The 13,931-nt window shown below is 48.5% G+C and overlaps 1 protein-coding gene across 4 annotated transcripts in view; it reads right to left on the bottom strand.

The window, feature by feature from the left end:
• LOC144174627 (fatty acyl-CoA reductase 1-like) overlaps positions 1-13,931 on the bottom strand; it is a 109,513-nt gene that overhangs the window by 40,858 nt on the left and 54,724 nt on the right. The window contains exon 1 of one of the 4 annotated variants that reach the window (XM_077703404.1): positions 7,787-7,989. The exons of the other annotated variants lie outside the window; for them this stretch is intronic. Coding sequence (XP_077559530.1) covers positions 7,787-7,865 — 79 coding nt within the window. The 5' untranslated portion in view covers positions 7,866-7,989. Of the gene's footprint in view, positions 1-7,786; positions 7,990-13,931 lie in introns of those variants that run through there. 4 annotated transcript variants of the gene reach the window in all.

Genomic DNA, 13,931 nt, shown 5'->3' on the forward strand with positions numbered 1-13,931 from the left:
TCTTTTGTTGCGAAAAAAAAGTTGCTCATTCGCGAGATCTGCTGCGGACAAGCACAAAATCTCAACCGCGCGCAAAGGAACAGCATAGAGAGCGAGCCCGAGTGAAGCAGACGACAAATGCGAGAATCCCTAAGCCGACGTCACGGAGGCGCGCTCCGCAGCGCCGCCCGTGGTCGCGCTCACCGCCAATACGGGTCCGACCCTGGCACGGCTTCCTCTCGCATGCGAGCGCGCATCGTTCACACGACTTGTGCAGTCCGATGCTACTCTTTCTAGTTTCGGTTCTATTATTGCGCGCCAAACGCCAGTGGCGCTGGGGAAACAAAATGCTCTCTTTCTTTCCCGTTTTTCTCTTCGCTCGTTCACGGAGCGCTTTCCCTCACCCCCGCGTCGCGCCGTCAGCCCCGTCGCGCCGTCTTGCTGCGCATGCGCGAGAACGGTTTCCCTGCGCGACGGCTTCACCGCAGCCTCCGCGGCTCCCCGGGCGACGCGATGGCCGTTGGAGAGATGGAGGTGGGCGCCAAGGTTTAGTATTCTTATTTGACACAATGTCTGCGCCGCAGAAGAAAGTACGGCACGTGACATGTGCCGCGAAGTGGTGCCCCAACACCGGTGCTAACTACACCAGGAAGTTTTTTTGCTTCCCGAAGGACCTCAGGTAAGAAACACTTCTTTACCCGTGAGGTATACAGCTGATAAGCCTAACTGGAAAACTAACCGTCGCGCGAAGTGTTTTTTTACTATGCCGGAGGAGGTATAGCTCTTAGCTCGCGTTATGCTGAAGTGTACACAAGCGTTTATGAATTAAAGAGTTTGTTTTGTTCAAGTACGCTGTTGTCAAGGTACGCTCGTTTGTGTTTTAGATCGAGGTATATCGCGTATCACCGTATCGCGTATCGCCGTATCGTGATATATCGTAAGGTAGTGCACCGCGTTCGTGCATGGCGTTTGCGCTCGACAGCGTTTGCCGAATTTAAAAACGTGCGTAGTCGTGGTTGAATCTTGCGTCGTTTTGTAGGTATGACGCTTGGGTGGATTACGCCAACCGACCCGACCTGAAGGCGCTGCCGAAGGAGCGGGTTCTCAAGTCCACATACAGCCTCTGCTCGGACCACTTCAAGGAGTCCGATTTTGCCAACCCCCAAAAGACGAAGCTCATTTGGTCAGCGGTGCCGTCAGCGGGGGTATTGGACTCCAGGCTACGATGCTTGGCCAGTGAAGGCAAGTTCAACGTGTACGCGTCGTTTTTTTTTTTTTAAGATGTATGGCAACGGTCTAATTAGTGTCGCATGATGGCCGCCACGGGAGCAGTCGTAGTTCATTTCACCCAAATGTACCAACCGGTTCAGCTCTCTGGGTAGCCAGAGTCACTGTTAATTAGTTATAGTGACGCTGGCTAGTTAGTGAGCGGAAGCGGTTTGGCCGGTTGCGTCGAATCAAGACATACTGCTCCAATCCAGGCAGACTGATCACTTGCAGTTGCAAAACGACACCAGCGAGGATCGCTGCACTGGATTGGAGCAGTATGTCTTGATTCGACGCAACCGGCCAAACCGCTTCCGCTCACTAACTAGCCAGCATCACTATAAATAATTAACAGTGACTCTGGCTACTCAGTGAGCAGAAGCGGTTGGTCCGTTTGGGTAAAATGAACTATGTCTGCTCCCATGGCGGCCATCATGCGACACTAATTAGACCGTTGCCTGTTATATGATTCAGACGAGTTGTTAATTTCGCTAAGATGTTGCCGACTGGTGCTATTTCTAATTTTACGTAGAAGTAATGATTTAGACTATCGGAAATAAGAGGCAGGTGCAGTTGAGTGCTGTGGTTTATGACACGAGTGATTTTCTTATTTACTTCAGTTGCGTTACGAGCAGATAGTGGACCGGAACCATTTCGCGCAGAAGTAATGGTTTAGACTATTGGAAATAGAAGGCAGGTGCAGTTGAGTGCTGTGGTTTATGACACGAGTGATTTTCTTGTTTACTTCAGTTGCGTTACGAGCAGATAGTGGACCGGAACCCCTCCCGCGGCAGAGTCAAGGTCGGTTGGCTAGCCCCACTGCACCCCCCATCCCATGCGCCTCGGAGCCTCCCCAAGGCCAAGGCGTCTTTTATCAGCGTTCCCCGGAAGGTAAGCAAAGGGAGCGACAGTGCGCGTATAGGTCATGTTTCTTGCGTGTGTCGTACGTATTCGCGTGTAGCTGCGAAATTTATATTAAAAAATTAATGCGCAGGAAAGAGTACATGTAGTAATATCCTGTGTACGTGAATGTAAAATTAAAGGTGCCTCAATTAATGAAATCATACGCCCCTCCGGCGTGGCTAAAATCCTTTCACATTTAATTTCAATGGCCTACATAAAAAAACTTGTAGATGGGCCCGAATGTCAAAAATGCGAGTGAACTTTCATTTCAGAAATCTTTTATCATTCATGCCAAAGTATTTACTTCATAGCTACTGTATGCTGATAACTCAATCTCAGTGTTTATACCCTTATGTACCTTGTGAATGCAAACAGCAGAAAACTGCATCGCGTGGAGTTTGCTTGCACAAAACAGATATGCTTTGCTTCTACACACGGCATAATTATAATTAGCAAAAATAAATAAAAATGACTAGGGGCCAATAAAAGGGCCTAGATTTTTGGGCGGACCCCTTTTTTTTATCAACAAGAGCTACTGTTCATTGCTGCCAGGGGCTGCATTTCAACCATTTTAATGCTACTCCATTATGAGGCTACAGGTAAAATGTTCACTCCGCTTGTGCAGTGGGTGAGGTGTGCTATCAATGCAGAGGAGCAAAAAGAGTTCATATTTCTCTTGATCCAAATTCTTATATCATCAACAGGTGCGAAAGTGGGATAAAGAGTCTATACTCGTTATTCATGCTGGCATAAAAATCTTGTAAAGGAGTTGTGTTCGGCGACATGCATAAATATTATTATGATGCACACTTTAATCCTTCACAGAATGAAGAAATTGGTTTTGCATTAGCCCTCCTTGCATGAACAAAAGGCCGTGGGGGTTGTTTTTCCCGGGTGTTCCCCCTTAACAGTCACCACTGCACATTACTGCTGCTGCAGAAAGAGGCACAGAAAACAGCTTATATTGCCTATGTGCCAGTATCTTGGTAGTGCATTGCAACACAATTGTCTAGCCTAATCCGCAACCACTGATGTGTTAATCACGCTGTAATTAAGAAAAAAAAATGCACCAATCCGCCAAACAATGTGTTGTACTGTCTGCTTGCACTGCGTTTTTTAACGTCCAGGTATACTTTGAATCTTGCGAGTTTTCACAGTTGGAAACATGTGAGGGTCCTGCATCAAAATAGGAATGTGGGCCGTGAAAAGTGTACCTGCAAAATTAGTTGTTTATCCAGAATCTCGATTTCAAGGGGGGGGGGGGTCGAAATCTTCCTGGTGTGGTGTCATGGGGGTGTGTATAAATCCTTGTGTTAAACCATGAGCAGTATCTCAGAATTGTAGCTGCACGATACCCTTTTTATTTTTGCTAAAATTTCAAATTGTTCAATGCTCCTGCAGACACACACCGCACCCCCATGAGCCCGCCGTTGCTGCAACTAGAAGAGGGCCCCTCCTCCTCAAGGCCAGGACAGTCCACGCGGTTCCCAGGACCAGAGGGCCCCTCCTCCTCAAGGCCAGGACAGTCCATGCGGTTCCCAGGACCAGAGGGCCCCACCTCCTCAGGGTCAGGACCGTCCAGGCTGCTTCAAGGAACAGAGGGCCCTCCCCCAAAACCAGGACCGTCCAGGCAGTTCACAGAACCACAGCGCCCTCCCTCCCCACAGCCAGGGCCATCTGGTCTGTGCTTTAAGGCAGTGGTGTGCGATCAGGGGTCAAGTAACATTCAGTTATTTCAAATGCTAAATGTGACCCCAGAAAATCCTTTCTTCGAAGCTTGTGGGGAGAAGGTCTACTTCTTGTTTGACACGCCGCACTTGATTAAGTGCACAAGAAATAACCTGCGCTACCCCCACAAGCTTTTCATTGGCAACGAAGTTGTTGATTGGAAATACATAACAGCTTTGTATGAAAGCAACGATAAGCTGATCTCAAGATTGGCCCCTAAATTGACTGACGACCACGTCTACAAGAGGCCTTTCAACAGCATGAAGGTTAAGTTTGCGACACAGGTCTTTAGCCAGACTGTATCCACGGCATTGTCAGTCATGATTGCTGTTGGAGCACTAGATGGGGCTGCTGAACCAACAGCGACATTCATTGAGCGAATGGACAATCTATTCGACTGCCTCAACAGCAAGCACCCCAAAATGACTGACCCTCGAAAGTACAATTTTGCCATCAGTGCCAATTCGAAACATTTGGAATTTCTTCGTGAGGCACTCGAATGGATTGCAAGCTGGAGGTTTGACATCCCCAGAAGGCAGCCCCACACAATTCGTGGCTGGCGTGTCACGATACAGTCTGTCCTCATGCTGTGGAAAGAACTCTCCAAAAAAATTTTGATTTCGATTGTCTCCTGACTCGCAACCTGCAACAGGACCCTCTGGAGAACTTCTTTGGCTCAGTGAGGCAGAAGCATGGCTGTAATGAGCATCCAAATGTGTTGCAGTTCATTGCTGCTCTGAAGCACATTTCTGTTGGGAAGCTGTTTAACCTGACATCTCGAGGGAACTGTGAAATTCAGGACACCTATGTGCTGGCTCGTCTGGCACAGGGCAACCCTAACGAGGCACCACTCTTGGAGGTGGCAGAATTTCCCAGCTCCAGCGAGGTGTCGGCTGAAGGCCTCCCGGACATCCTGGAACAGAACACCTTGTTCTGTTTCAGTGGCCACCTCGTGCAGCAATTCCTCAAGAGTCGCCCAGCAGAGTGTGCTTGCGGGCCACTCTTGAGGAACGAGAAGGCGGTCTTCTCAGGTTCCCACCAGATTTTAGCCTTGCTGAGGTCTCGTGATGAGCCAGGTGGACTCTTTGGCCAGTTCACAGCGCCTTCCCATGGCTTCTTTGAGGCCGTAATGGACATGGAGAAGGAATTTCTGGAACATGTGGGAGTTTGTGCACATCTTCATGGCACAGTGGCGGCACTTCAGACTGTAGTGCGCGAAAGGCTGCCACTTAATTTGTGCTGCAGTGAAGCCTGCCACGGAGACATCGTGCAGCATTTTTGCCGCACAAGGATAGTACTACACGTAAAAGAAATCAATAGGGTTTTAAAGAAAACGAAAGACAGAAAGTCTGCCACCAAACGGAAGCTCCAGAAGGTGTAATTTTTTTATTCAGGTTTTCATTTCATGGTGGTATATATTTTTTTTAAACTGCAGCCCTTTGGCGGCTGTTTCTTGGCTGAGCCACGTCGCCGTCGTATTGATTGATTGATTGAAGCGTTTAACGCGCCGACGCAACTCAGGCGATGAAGCGCGCCGTAATGGAGGGCTCCGGATTAATTTTGACCACCTGGGGATCTTTAACGTGCGCCGAAATCTCGTACACACGGGCGTTTTTGCTTTTCGCCTCCATCAAAAAAGGGGCCGCCGCGGCCGGGAATCGAACCCGCGACCTCGTGCTCAGCAGCGCAACGCCTTACGTCGCCGTCGTAACCGAGTGATTGATGGCAAGACCTACGAGTGAAAGAAAAAGCGAACGATGAAAGAAAGCAAAGAAAGAGAGTGTCTTGAAATTGGAAGGGGAGGGTGGTTCGCCGTGGCGGCGTGATCCAGCGCTCTCCGAAAATGTGTGGTGGGGGTGGGGAGGGGGCAGTATGCTGTGCCCGCACAAGGCGCTCAACAGCATGACGCTTGGCGAGAACGTGAGGTGCGTTCGCTTTTAAGACGCAGTTCGCGGTCCCTTCCTGAGATGCACTTTGCGCTGCCGACGCAGAGGCTCATCACCCCTGTCGTCGAGAGAACCCACGAGTGAGTGCTGCCTCAGCACAATGCCGCTGCGTCCAAATATCGCATGAGGGAGTATCGTAATCCCCAGGCAATTTTTTACTGTGAGCTCCAGAAATTTCTTTTCCATGTCCCTTGGTGTCAAATTGGTGAACACCTTTGTATTGCGGTCAGAATTATTTTCTTGAATCGTTCCAATGACTCAGAGAATGTCAGTGAGAGCATGAATAACCTGAAGCAATCACTGTTGAAGGAAACCATGGTCTGTAAGCCTGGCCATGAATGATGTATTCAAGGATTGCCTCAAAATACATAACGTACGTGCCTGTCAATTTGTATGTAAAGAAAGTTTGATCAGGTTGCTTCTTTTCTTGTTCTGACAGTGCATTCCTGCTCTCACATTGCTGGTGAAAGCAGTTCTGTGTATGTACATAACTCTTCTTTTTTGTTTGCCCATATTGCCTACCAACTAAGATAAGCAGTTTTACAAGCATGTGTACTCATATGAAACTAACATTGCTGAAGAAAACCGTCGTGCATATGTACATTTTTCCGTTTCCCTTCTTTGCACACATTGTACTTGCTTGTAAGTTAAGCCGTCCTGTAGATGTGTTATTATATAGTTATTTCTCAATGCGAATATTGTATTCATAATTTGCAGTGTGTTTAAGTAGCATCTGTATAAAGGGATGTATAACAGACAGCTTCAACAGACAGCTTCAATAAAAAGTCAAACTTGGAAACTGTTGTTTTACGATGGTGTAATTGCTGACGTGTGCCCTAGCTGCACAGTCACGCAAATGCACGCCCATTACTTTCGGCCTCTGAGATAGTAGCCTTCACTATTCCTCGACTGTACAAAGCTCAATGGAATATTTCTTTATAGGCGTATTTCTTTGGCTTTTTTTTTTTTTTTTGTCTGGGGAGTGGCCACGACTTGTCGCTTTTTCCCCCTGGATATTCAAGCGAACATGATTGTGAGAAACTGCGTTGGGAAGCACAAAACACGAGAGAAGCGACAAAGGTAACGTCATACAAGCAGCCAGCATGCCGGGGACGGTACCGCCGGTACCGCGGCGCAGTACGCCGGCGTGCGGGTGCGTGCGCTCGCTCGGTCAGCTTGCCCGGCCGCGCGCCAGCGCGCGGCCGTGCAAGCGGGGCGAACGGGCCGCGCGGCGCGCGCGCGAGTGGGGCGAACGGCCGGAATAAAAAAAATAAAAATGACGTCACACGCTCGAGAAAACGAGGGCACAACCCCTCCCCCAGCTGCTCCTCCTCGCAGTGTTGCCATGACAACTACAACGCCTCTAAGCCAAAATGGCGGCAGCGTTGCCATGGCAGTTATAACTCATTTATGTTTCCCCAGGCAGTATAGGGGAGGATTTGGCGCTGCGGTCGGAATTAGCCCGGACGCTGGGGTGAAGGCTAAGAGTCCGCCTCCTGACTTGTGCATGCAAGCTGCCGTTTGTAGACGCTGGCCGAACGCGGTTTGCGTGCACTCGCGCGCGTTGTTCCCTGTCACGAATCTGAGAAGGCGGGCACGGCGAAAGAGAGGCCGAGTCACGTCGAAGCAGCAGTGAGAGAGACTCTGGAAGCAGCAGCAGCAGAAGCCGATGCGCGCTCATGCCGCGTGCGGTCAGTTTATGCTTTCGGAAAGCGCGTTCGAGCGTTTAAGGGCAGACGAAGATTTGCGAGGCATAATACAGGGAACAGACAGCTCTTCCATAAGCTTCTGGATTGACCCAAAACTATTATCAATTTACCTTATACCCGGCCATTTAATAACGGGAATGGGAAAACATGACAGGAGAAAAGAGTTTTAAAAAGAAAAAAAAAAGTTTAAAAGCAAAGCACGGAATTGACGCACATAAAAAAAACACGAAGACGTCGAGACGACATCGTACTCACGTGACTTTCCGATAGTTTCGTTCATTTCTTGCCCCCACGAAATTGCAAAACGGCTGATCTTTCTTGTGAGAACATTCATCGAAGCCGCACGCGGTCGTTGCGTAGCTTATACACGCAGAAGCCAATGTCGGAAGCAGTTATTTATCAACGGGGAGAGCTGTTTTCGTCTTTTGTACCCTCCCCCTGCGTATACGCCAGTGCCTAGTACGCACCCATTTCGGCGCGAAGTGGTGTGCGGCCTTCAGTCGCACTATTGGCAGGCGAATCCGAAGGCAAGTGTTTACAAGTTGGTTCAAGGAGACCGCAAAACGAGGAAGAGGACAAATACACGCATCGCCGTTGGCGGTGTAATTTTAGGCCTCTGCAGGCAGGCACAAGTTGGCTTCTCCAATGAGTAGATGAACGGCGCGGTCCTGACTCAAATTATACCATTAAACATGCGCGAACGGCGCTTGGTTCGACGCAGCTGCGCAGGTTATGCCGTGCGATCGGGCGAGAGTGAGCATTTAAGGTCAGCTGCTTACAGCTACCCTCAGGCGGTGGTCGATCTTCACCCGTCCGCGCGTCGCGTCGACGTGAAAAATTTTCGCCTCTTCTCGCGAATGCTATATAGCTCGCAATCAATGTAGGTATCTTGGAAAAAAGTCATACTGAAACTGGCCGCCAGGATGACTATACCATTACGTTGAGCTTCCTTTGCTGGCCATAATAAATATTGTGGGAATCCCATTTGCTGTCAGTATACGGGCTTCTACGGGAAGGAAACGACCAGTTACTTGTGGAGGCTTCCGGGCCCCTTTTTGCCCACAATTGACAGCAGGCCCTGACTGAGCGCCCTTGCCAGACTACCGTCTCGCAAGCCCTCCGCGCGAACAGGGACCTGCGCTCCTGCTGTGACCTCAAGACCATATCAGCTCGGACGAGTGGTTCTGCAGACTTCGGGATTTTGAGGTTCTCGCGTCCGACCGATACAGTTGTAACGCTGCGGACTGCGACCCTCGCGCGTCTAAAAGAGCCCGTCGCTCCAGATAGCGGCCCCATGCCAGAACGTTGCTTCGGGAGTTACCCTTTACCGTTATGTCAATGTCGGGAAACGATGGCAAAGAGATTCAAGATGTCTCGTGCTCAGGTGACCCACTACGGTGCTGCAAGTCAAACGGGAAATAGTGAAATGGCCCGTGGCCTAGCGAAGGCTAAAAATAATTTTACTGCTATAGACATCTCATAACTGTGTACTGACATCGCAGTTTCGTCTAAGGATACATGCAATCATCCAATCAAGGATGCATGATTGCATGTTTGCAAGGATGCATAACTGCAATCAATCAAGCAATCACCCCCTATCACGCCCTATCTCCATAACCAATCACGACCTATCCCGCCCTATCTCCATCACGCCCTATCTCCATAACCAGTATCGCATCCAAACTGCTCGAACACATCATTGCGTCAAGTTTAATGACCCATCTGGAATCCATAAATTTTTTCTATCTTCACCAACACGGCTTCCGGAAACTTCTGTCACGCGAAACGCAGCTGGCAGAATTCACGCACGATATACAAAACTTCATGGACGAAAACATTCAAACAGATGCCATATTTTTAGATTTTTCAAAAGCATTCGACCGTGCCCCCATAAACAATTAATCCTTAAAGGAGCCATGAAGACAAAATGCAAGTTGGGTTTATTAGAAAGACTGCTTAGTCCCGATAACAATGATGCCAATATCATCGCAATCTTCGAACAAATAACGGAGATATTGCAGAAAAGGTGCGAACCAGTCGCGACCCCCTAGCCATTTTCCCGCAACTTTTCTATGACGTCACGGAACCTTGTTTGTGCGATTGGCGGCCGCCTAACTGACCTGTCGCAACGACACATGACTGGACGTCTGTAATGAGGCCTCTAGTTCCATTTGAGCGCATCACTTGAATGCTAACGTGCAGTTAACGCACTGAAAATTCTGTTTTATGGTTGGCCCGTATGACGTCATTCTTGCTCATAACACGTCACTGTGGCGCAAAATTTGAAAGTTTTTAAATACTTCTTGCTTTTTTTTTTCGTTAAAAAAACATCTTTTGTGGCTGTAATAGAGCTGAGTGAGATACTGAATTCTAGTTCTTTCAAATTAAACAAAGTTGTATTTTCTCTTCATGGCTCCTTTAAGTTGTATAACCTTGGAATCCCTCTCAACATTATTTTTTGGATCAAAAACTTCTTAAAAAACCGCAATCAATACACTAGCGCAAATAACTACGACTATCCTCTCTCTGATGTAACGTCGGGCGTCCCCCAGGGCGCCTGTGTCTCCCCTTTCTTGTTTCTAATTTACATTAATGACTTGCCTACTAACACATCATCCAGGTCGACTTTTTGCAGATGACTGCGTTTTATACTCCCCCATCCGTAATCCAGACGACAGCGCTGCTCTTCAAAAAGATCTCCAAATGATTGCAACCTGGTCTAACAAATCACTCATGCCGTTAAACCAAACAAAATGTAAAGCAATGTCATTGGCACGCAAACGCAGCACACCTCATTACGCCTATACAGCATCGATTCAGTTCCGATTAGCTCTACATCTTCATACAAATACCTCGGATTGCATATCATATGTCATCGTCACTTTAATGGGCAACTCATATACAAACTATCTGTTCCGAAGCCTCGCGCACACTAGGATACTTGCGCCGTAACCTGAAATTAGCCTCGCCAGATATTAAAATGTTAGCTTACCAAACTTTTGTGAGACCGAAACTCGAGTATGCCTGTTTAATTTGGCACCCCTGGCAATCATATCTCACTAACGATCTAGAAAGAATCCAAAACCGCGCCGCCCGTTTTATTTGCTCCCAGTATTCTAGCGATATCAGCGCCATGCACCGCACTAAAAGAATCATTATTGTTTTGTGTTTTATTATTGAATTGGTGTGGGTTACTTTTCAGGGGTTCTATGTTAACATACTGGGTGTACACCCTAATTAATAGGTCAGTATTATTTGAAATTAAATTACCTTTATTTTCAAGCAGTGCCTTCGGTAATACCGATTGTGAGATTCAAGCCGACGATGTTTCCTCTGGCGGCCACGATAGTACATGCCACGGTGCTTTGGTGCCATTATTCCTGCTACCGTAGTACCATGGTATGTCCTTGGGGGTACTATCATCTGACGCGTGTAGAAATTGGGTGTGTAGACTTAGCGGTCGTTTAGCGGGACGGGGTGAGAAACATGGATCAAATAAAAAGATCAGTGGAAAGGGTGTGACGAGCAAGTTGGAGGCAACGAACAGGCGTTGGATGACCCAGGGCAGGCGTAGCTGAGAGTTGGGCGAGAGGCCTACGTCCTGCAGCTGTGGAACTCAGCAGGACTAAACTGTGACTATTACGATAGTGACGGACATGCCGATGTCTGCCCTGTGCAAAACCCCAGAATCACACGACGACCTTGCTCGCGGCTTAGTTAATTGTGCACTAAATCTTTCGGCCCTGCAGGTGTCCTTTATTTAGGACATTGCCCAAAATTTCCCTCGCACATTGAGAGCAAAACTAAAACAGCTAGCTTTCTGGGTAATAGTTCTTCAAGGCTGCATATCGCGATTGAATAGCACCAGTCCTCGTTTTTTTTTTTTTTTTTTTCTAAAGCTGACCGCAAGACAGAGGAAGGCGTTGCGGTGAAGACCAGGTTGACGTATAGGGGTGACCCGAAGGACCGAAGTCCTACTTTGGTGATGGCTCTAAATCCACAAAACGTACTAAACTTACTTTTTTTTTTATTGTGGAAGTTTGCTATTGAGCATAGGGAGAAATTAAATGTACAGATACACTCCGGATTCCCGAAGGAATTGGAGCAGGGAGCCATGATGTGGACCTTGTATCCACGCCACGAAATCTGGCGGACGTCCGGGGCGCGGGCCGCACGAGGCGATGTGCACAAGGCGAAGGCTTCTCAGGGCAGGCAACTCCACACCAGGTGCTCTGCAAACTTACTTGCACTACCAGATTTATGTTTAATGTTGGCTGAGCGCCTTCTGAAATTTAGGAAAACAAACTAAAATATTCTGTTGGAAATAAGAATTTTAATTACCTGATGCCCTAAGTATAGATCTCAGGTCTCCAGTGTAATGCGAATTATTTGCACGACAAACTTAATTTTTCGTTTGTACGCTCGTAGGGCCCAAAAGCTAAGAAACACACGCAAATAAGTCGTTTGTTCGCAATGAAAGATTAGGGGCTGAAAAGGGTAAATTTTCAATTAATCCAATGGGATTATTGCAATTTGTGGTGAATGCTAAGCATTTCGTTTGAGGCGGGGATGGCGAGAAAGGAGAGTTTACGCGCCGAAGCTGCACCTGGGAGGAGTAACTTTAATGTGCACATAAATCTCGACACACCAGCGTTATCATTGTTCGTCTCCACCGGAAAGCGACCGTTGCGTCCGGGATCGAACCCAAAATTCGCGCTCAGCAGCACGACCGAGCCACCGCGGCGGATGAAAGTCATCCAACAAAACTGGATCAAATAGAACGATGGATATCAGCAATATTATCTTCCCTGAAACACGCGACTCATACAAGAACAACCATTCACGTTGTTCGCTGAGTGAAACGCCCCAGGCCGACTACACTCCAGCACTGTTGACTGCTCGGCCCGATCATCCGTGACCTTGATAGTCATTCAGCGTCGAAGAAAACATCACCTCCGTGCTGAGAGCCCACAGCGGGGGCGTGCACGTCAAAGCCTTGTTCAAAGTGCGAAGAGAAAGAAGCCTGTGCGAATAAGAACCGCTTCCAGCATTGTTTCGCGCTGACAATGCGAAGAATGCCTCTGACGCTTTGCAGACGAGAGGCCACGCTCGCTTTATATAGCACAACACCTGTCATTTTCTCGCGCAGTAAAACCGTTAGTGAATGTCCATTTCCGCAACAAATCTAGTGTATCATTACGAGCAAAAAAAAAAAAAAAACACTGACGATCGCTACACGCCCTAGTGCGAAATTCGGGCGCAGCGCGAGCTGCAGTCGTCTCGGTCACACACAGCACATATATATTGCGTCTCAGGAAGTTATCGCGTGATCAGCGAATGCGCGGCGGCGCGCGCTACTATGCTGTTATCTCGCAGAGCGTCGCCGCCGCCGGCCAGCGAGTTGCTGCAAATCAAGTTTGAACCTCCCGCGCAATTGTCACGTGGTTCGGATTAGCCTCGCACGGTAAAGCAGCGAGCATGCGGTGTGAATCCTGTGTGAACCCCCCGCGTAAATGTGACGTCGTTTGGAGTAGCGAACGGAACAGCGTCTGAGCAGGGGGAGGACGCTCTTTGGCGGCGACGAATGAAACAAGAGCGATGAGGAGGCAGTGAGAGAGACGACGCGATGCCGCGCGTGCCGCCATCCCCCTCACACTTTGCCGACGCTACTCTCCGTTTTCTTTCTGCCGTTGCTGCTGCGTTCGGCCACTCAGTTACACGGACACCTACGCCGCGAACCCCAGGTTACGGCTGCCAACTGGCTGCGCCTTAAAAAATATGAGCGTCAAACTGTCGCGTTTTGGTTTCGAAACGAGTCACTAAACGGAGCCTTCACTACATCTATTTGCTTACGGCGCTGAAGGAAATCAAATCTCAGCGTACGTAGCGCCATTACGCAAATGCTGCGTACGTTTTCGAGCAGATGTACCAGCTAATGTACCAGCAGACGTACCAGCTCATGCCTAAATAGCCTTGCGGAACGCGGAAGTGATTTGGCGGCTGGTCAGCGAAGCTCGAACACACGAATGCTGCTGCACATGAACTGAGGATACCACCCAATTAAGCACAGGATCATTAAGGTTGCACTCTATTTTCTGATTACAAGAATTCACGCTACAAGAATTGCTACACGCCTTAGACTCCATGAAGAAGCGCAGAAAGGATCGCAGCACCTGGCAGGTGCTCCGCAATTTACATAACACTGTCAAGCAGCAATTACTCGAACAGTTAAATCAGGCTTGCATGTCAGGTACCCTTCCGCCCGTATTGAAGCAATCCGTCGTAATACCTATTTTTAAGTCTGGCAAGTTCCCAACACAGCTGACCAACATGCTGCCAATTTCAATGACTTCGACTCTTCGTAAGCTTCAGAGACCCCTTGAAGAGCGATGTGCTCATT

The sequence above is a fragment of the Haemaphysalis longicornis genome, unplaced genomic scaffold (genome assembly GCF_048455015.1).
Source record: "Haemaphysalis longicornis isolate Haplotype H1 unplaced genomic scaffold, Haemaphysalis longicornis Haplotype H1 scaffold_3, whole genome shotgun sequence".
NCBI lineage: Eukaryota > Metazoa > Arthropoda > Arachnida > Ixodida > Ixodidae > Haemaphysalis > Haemaphysalis longicornis.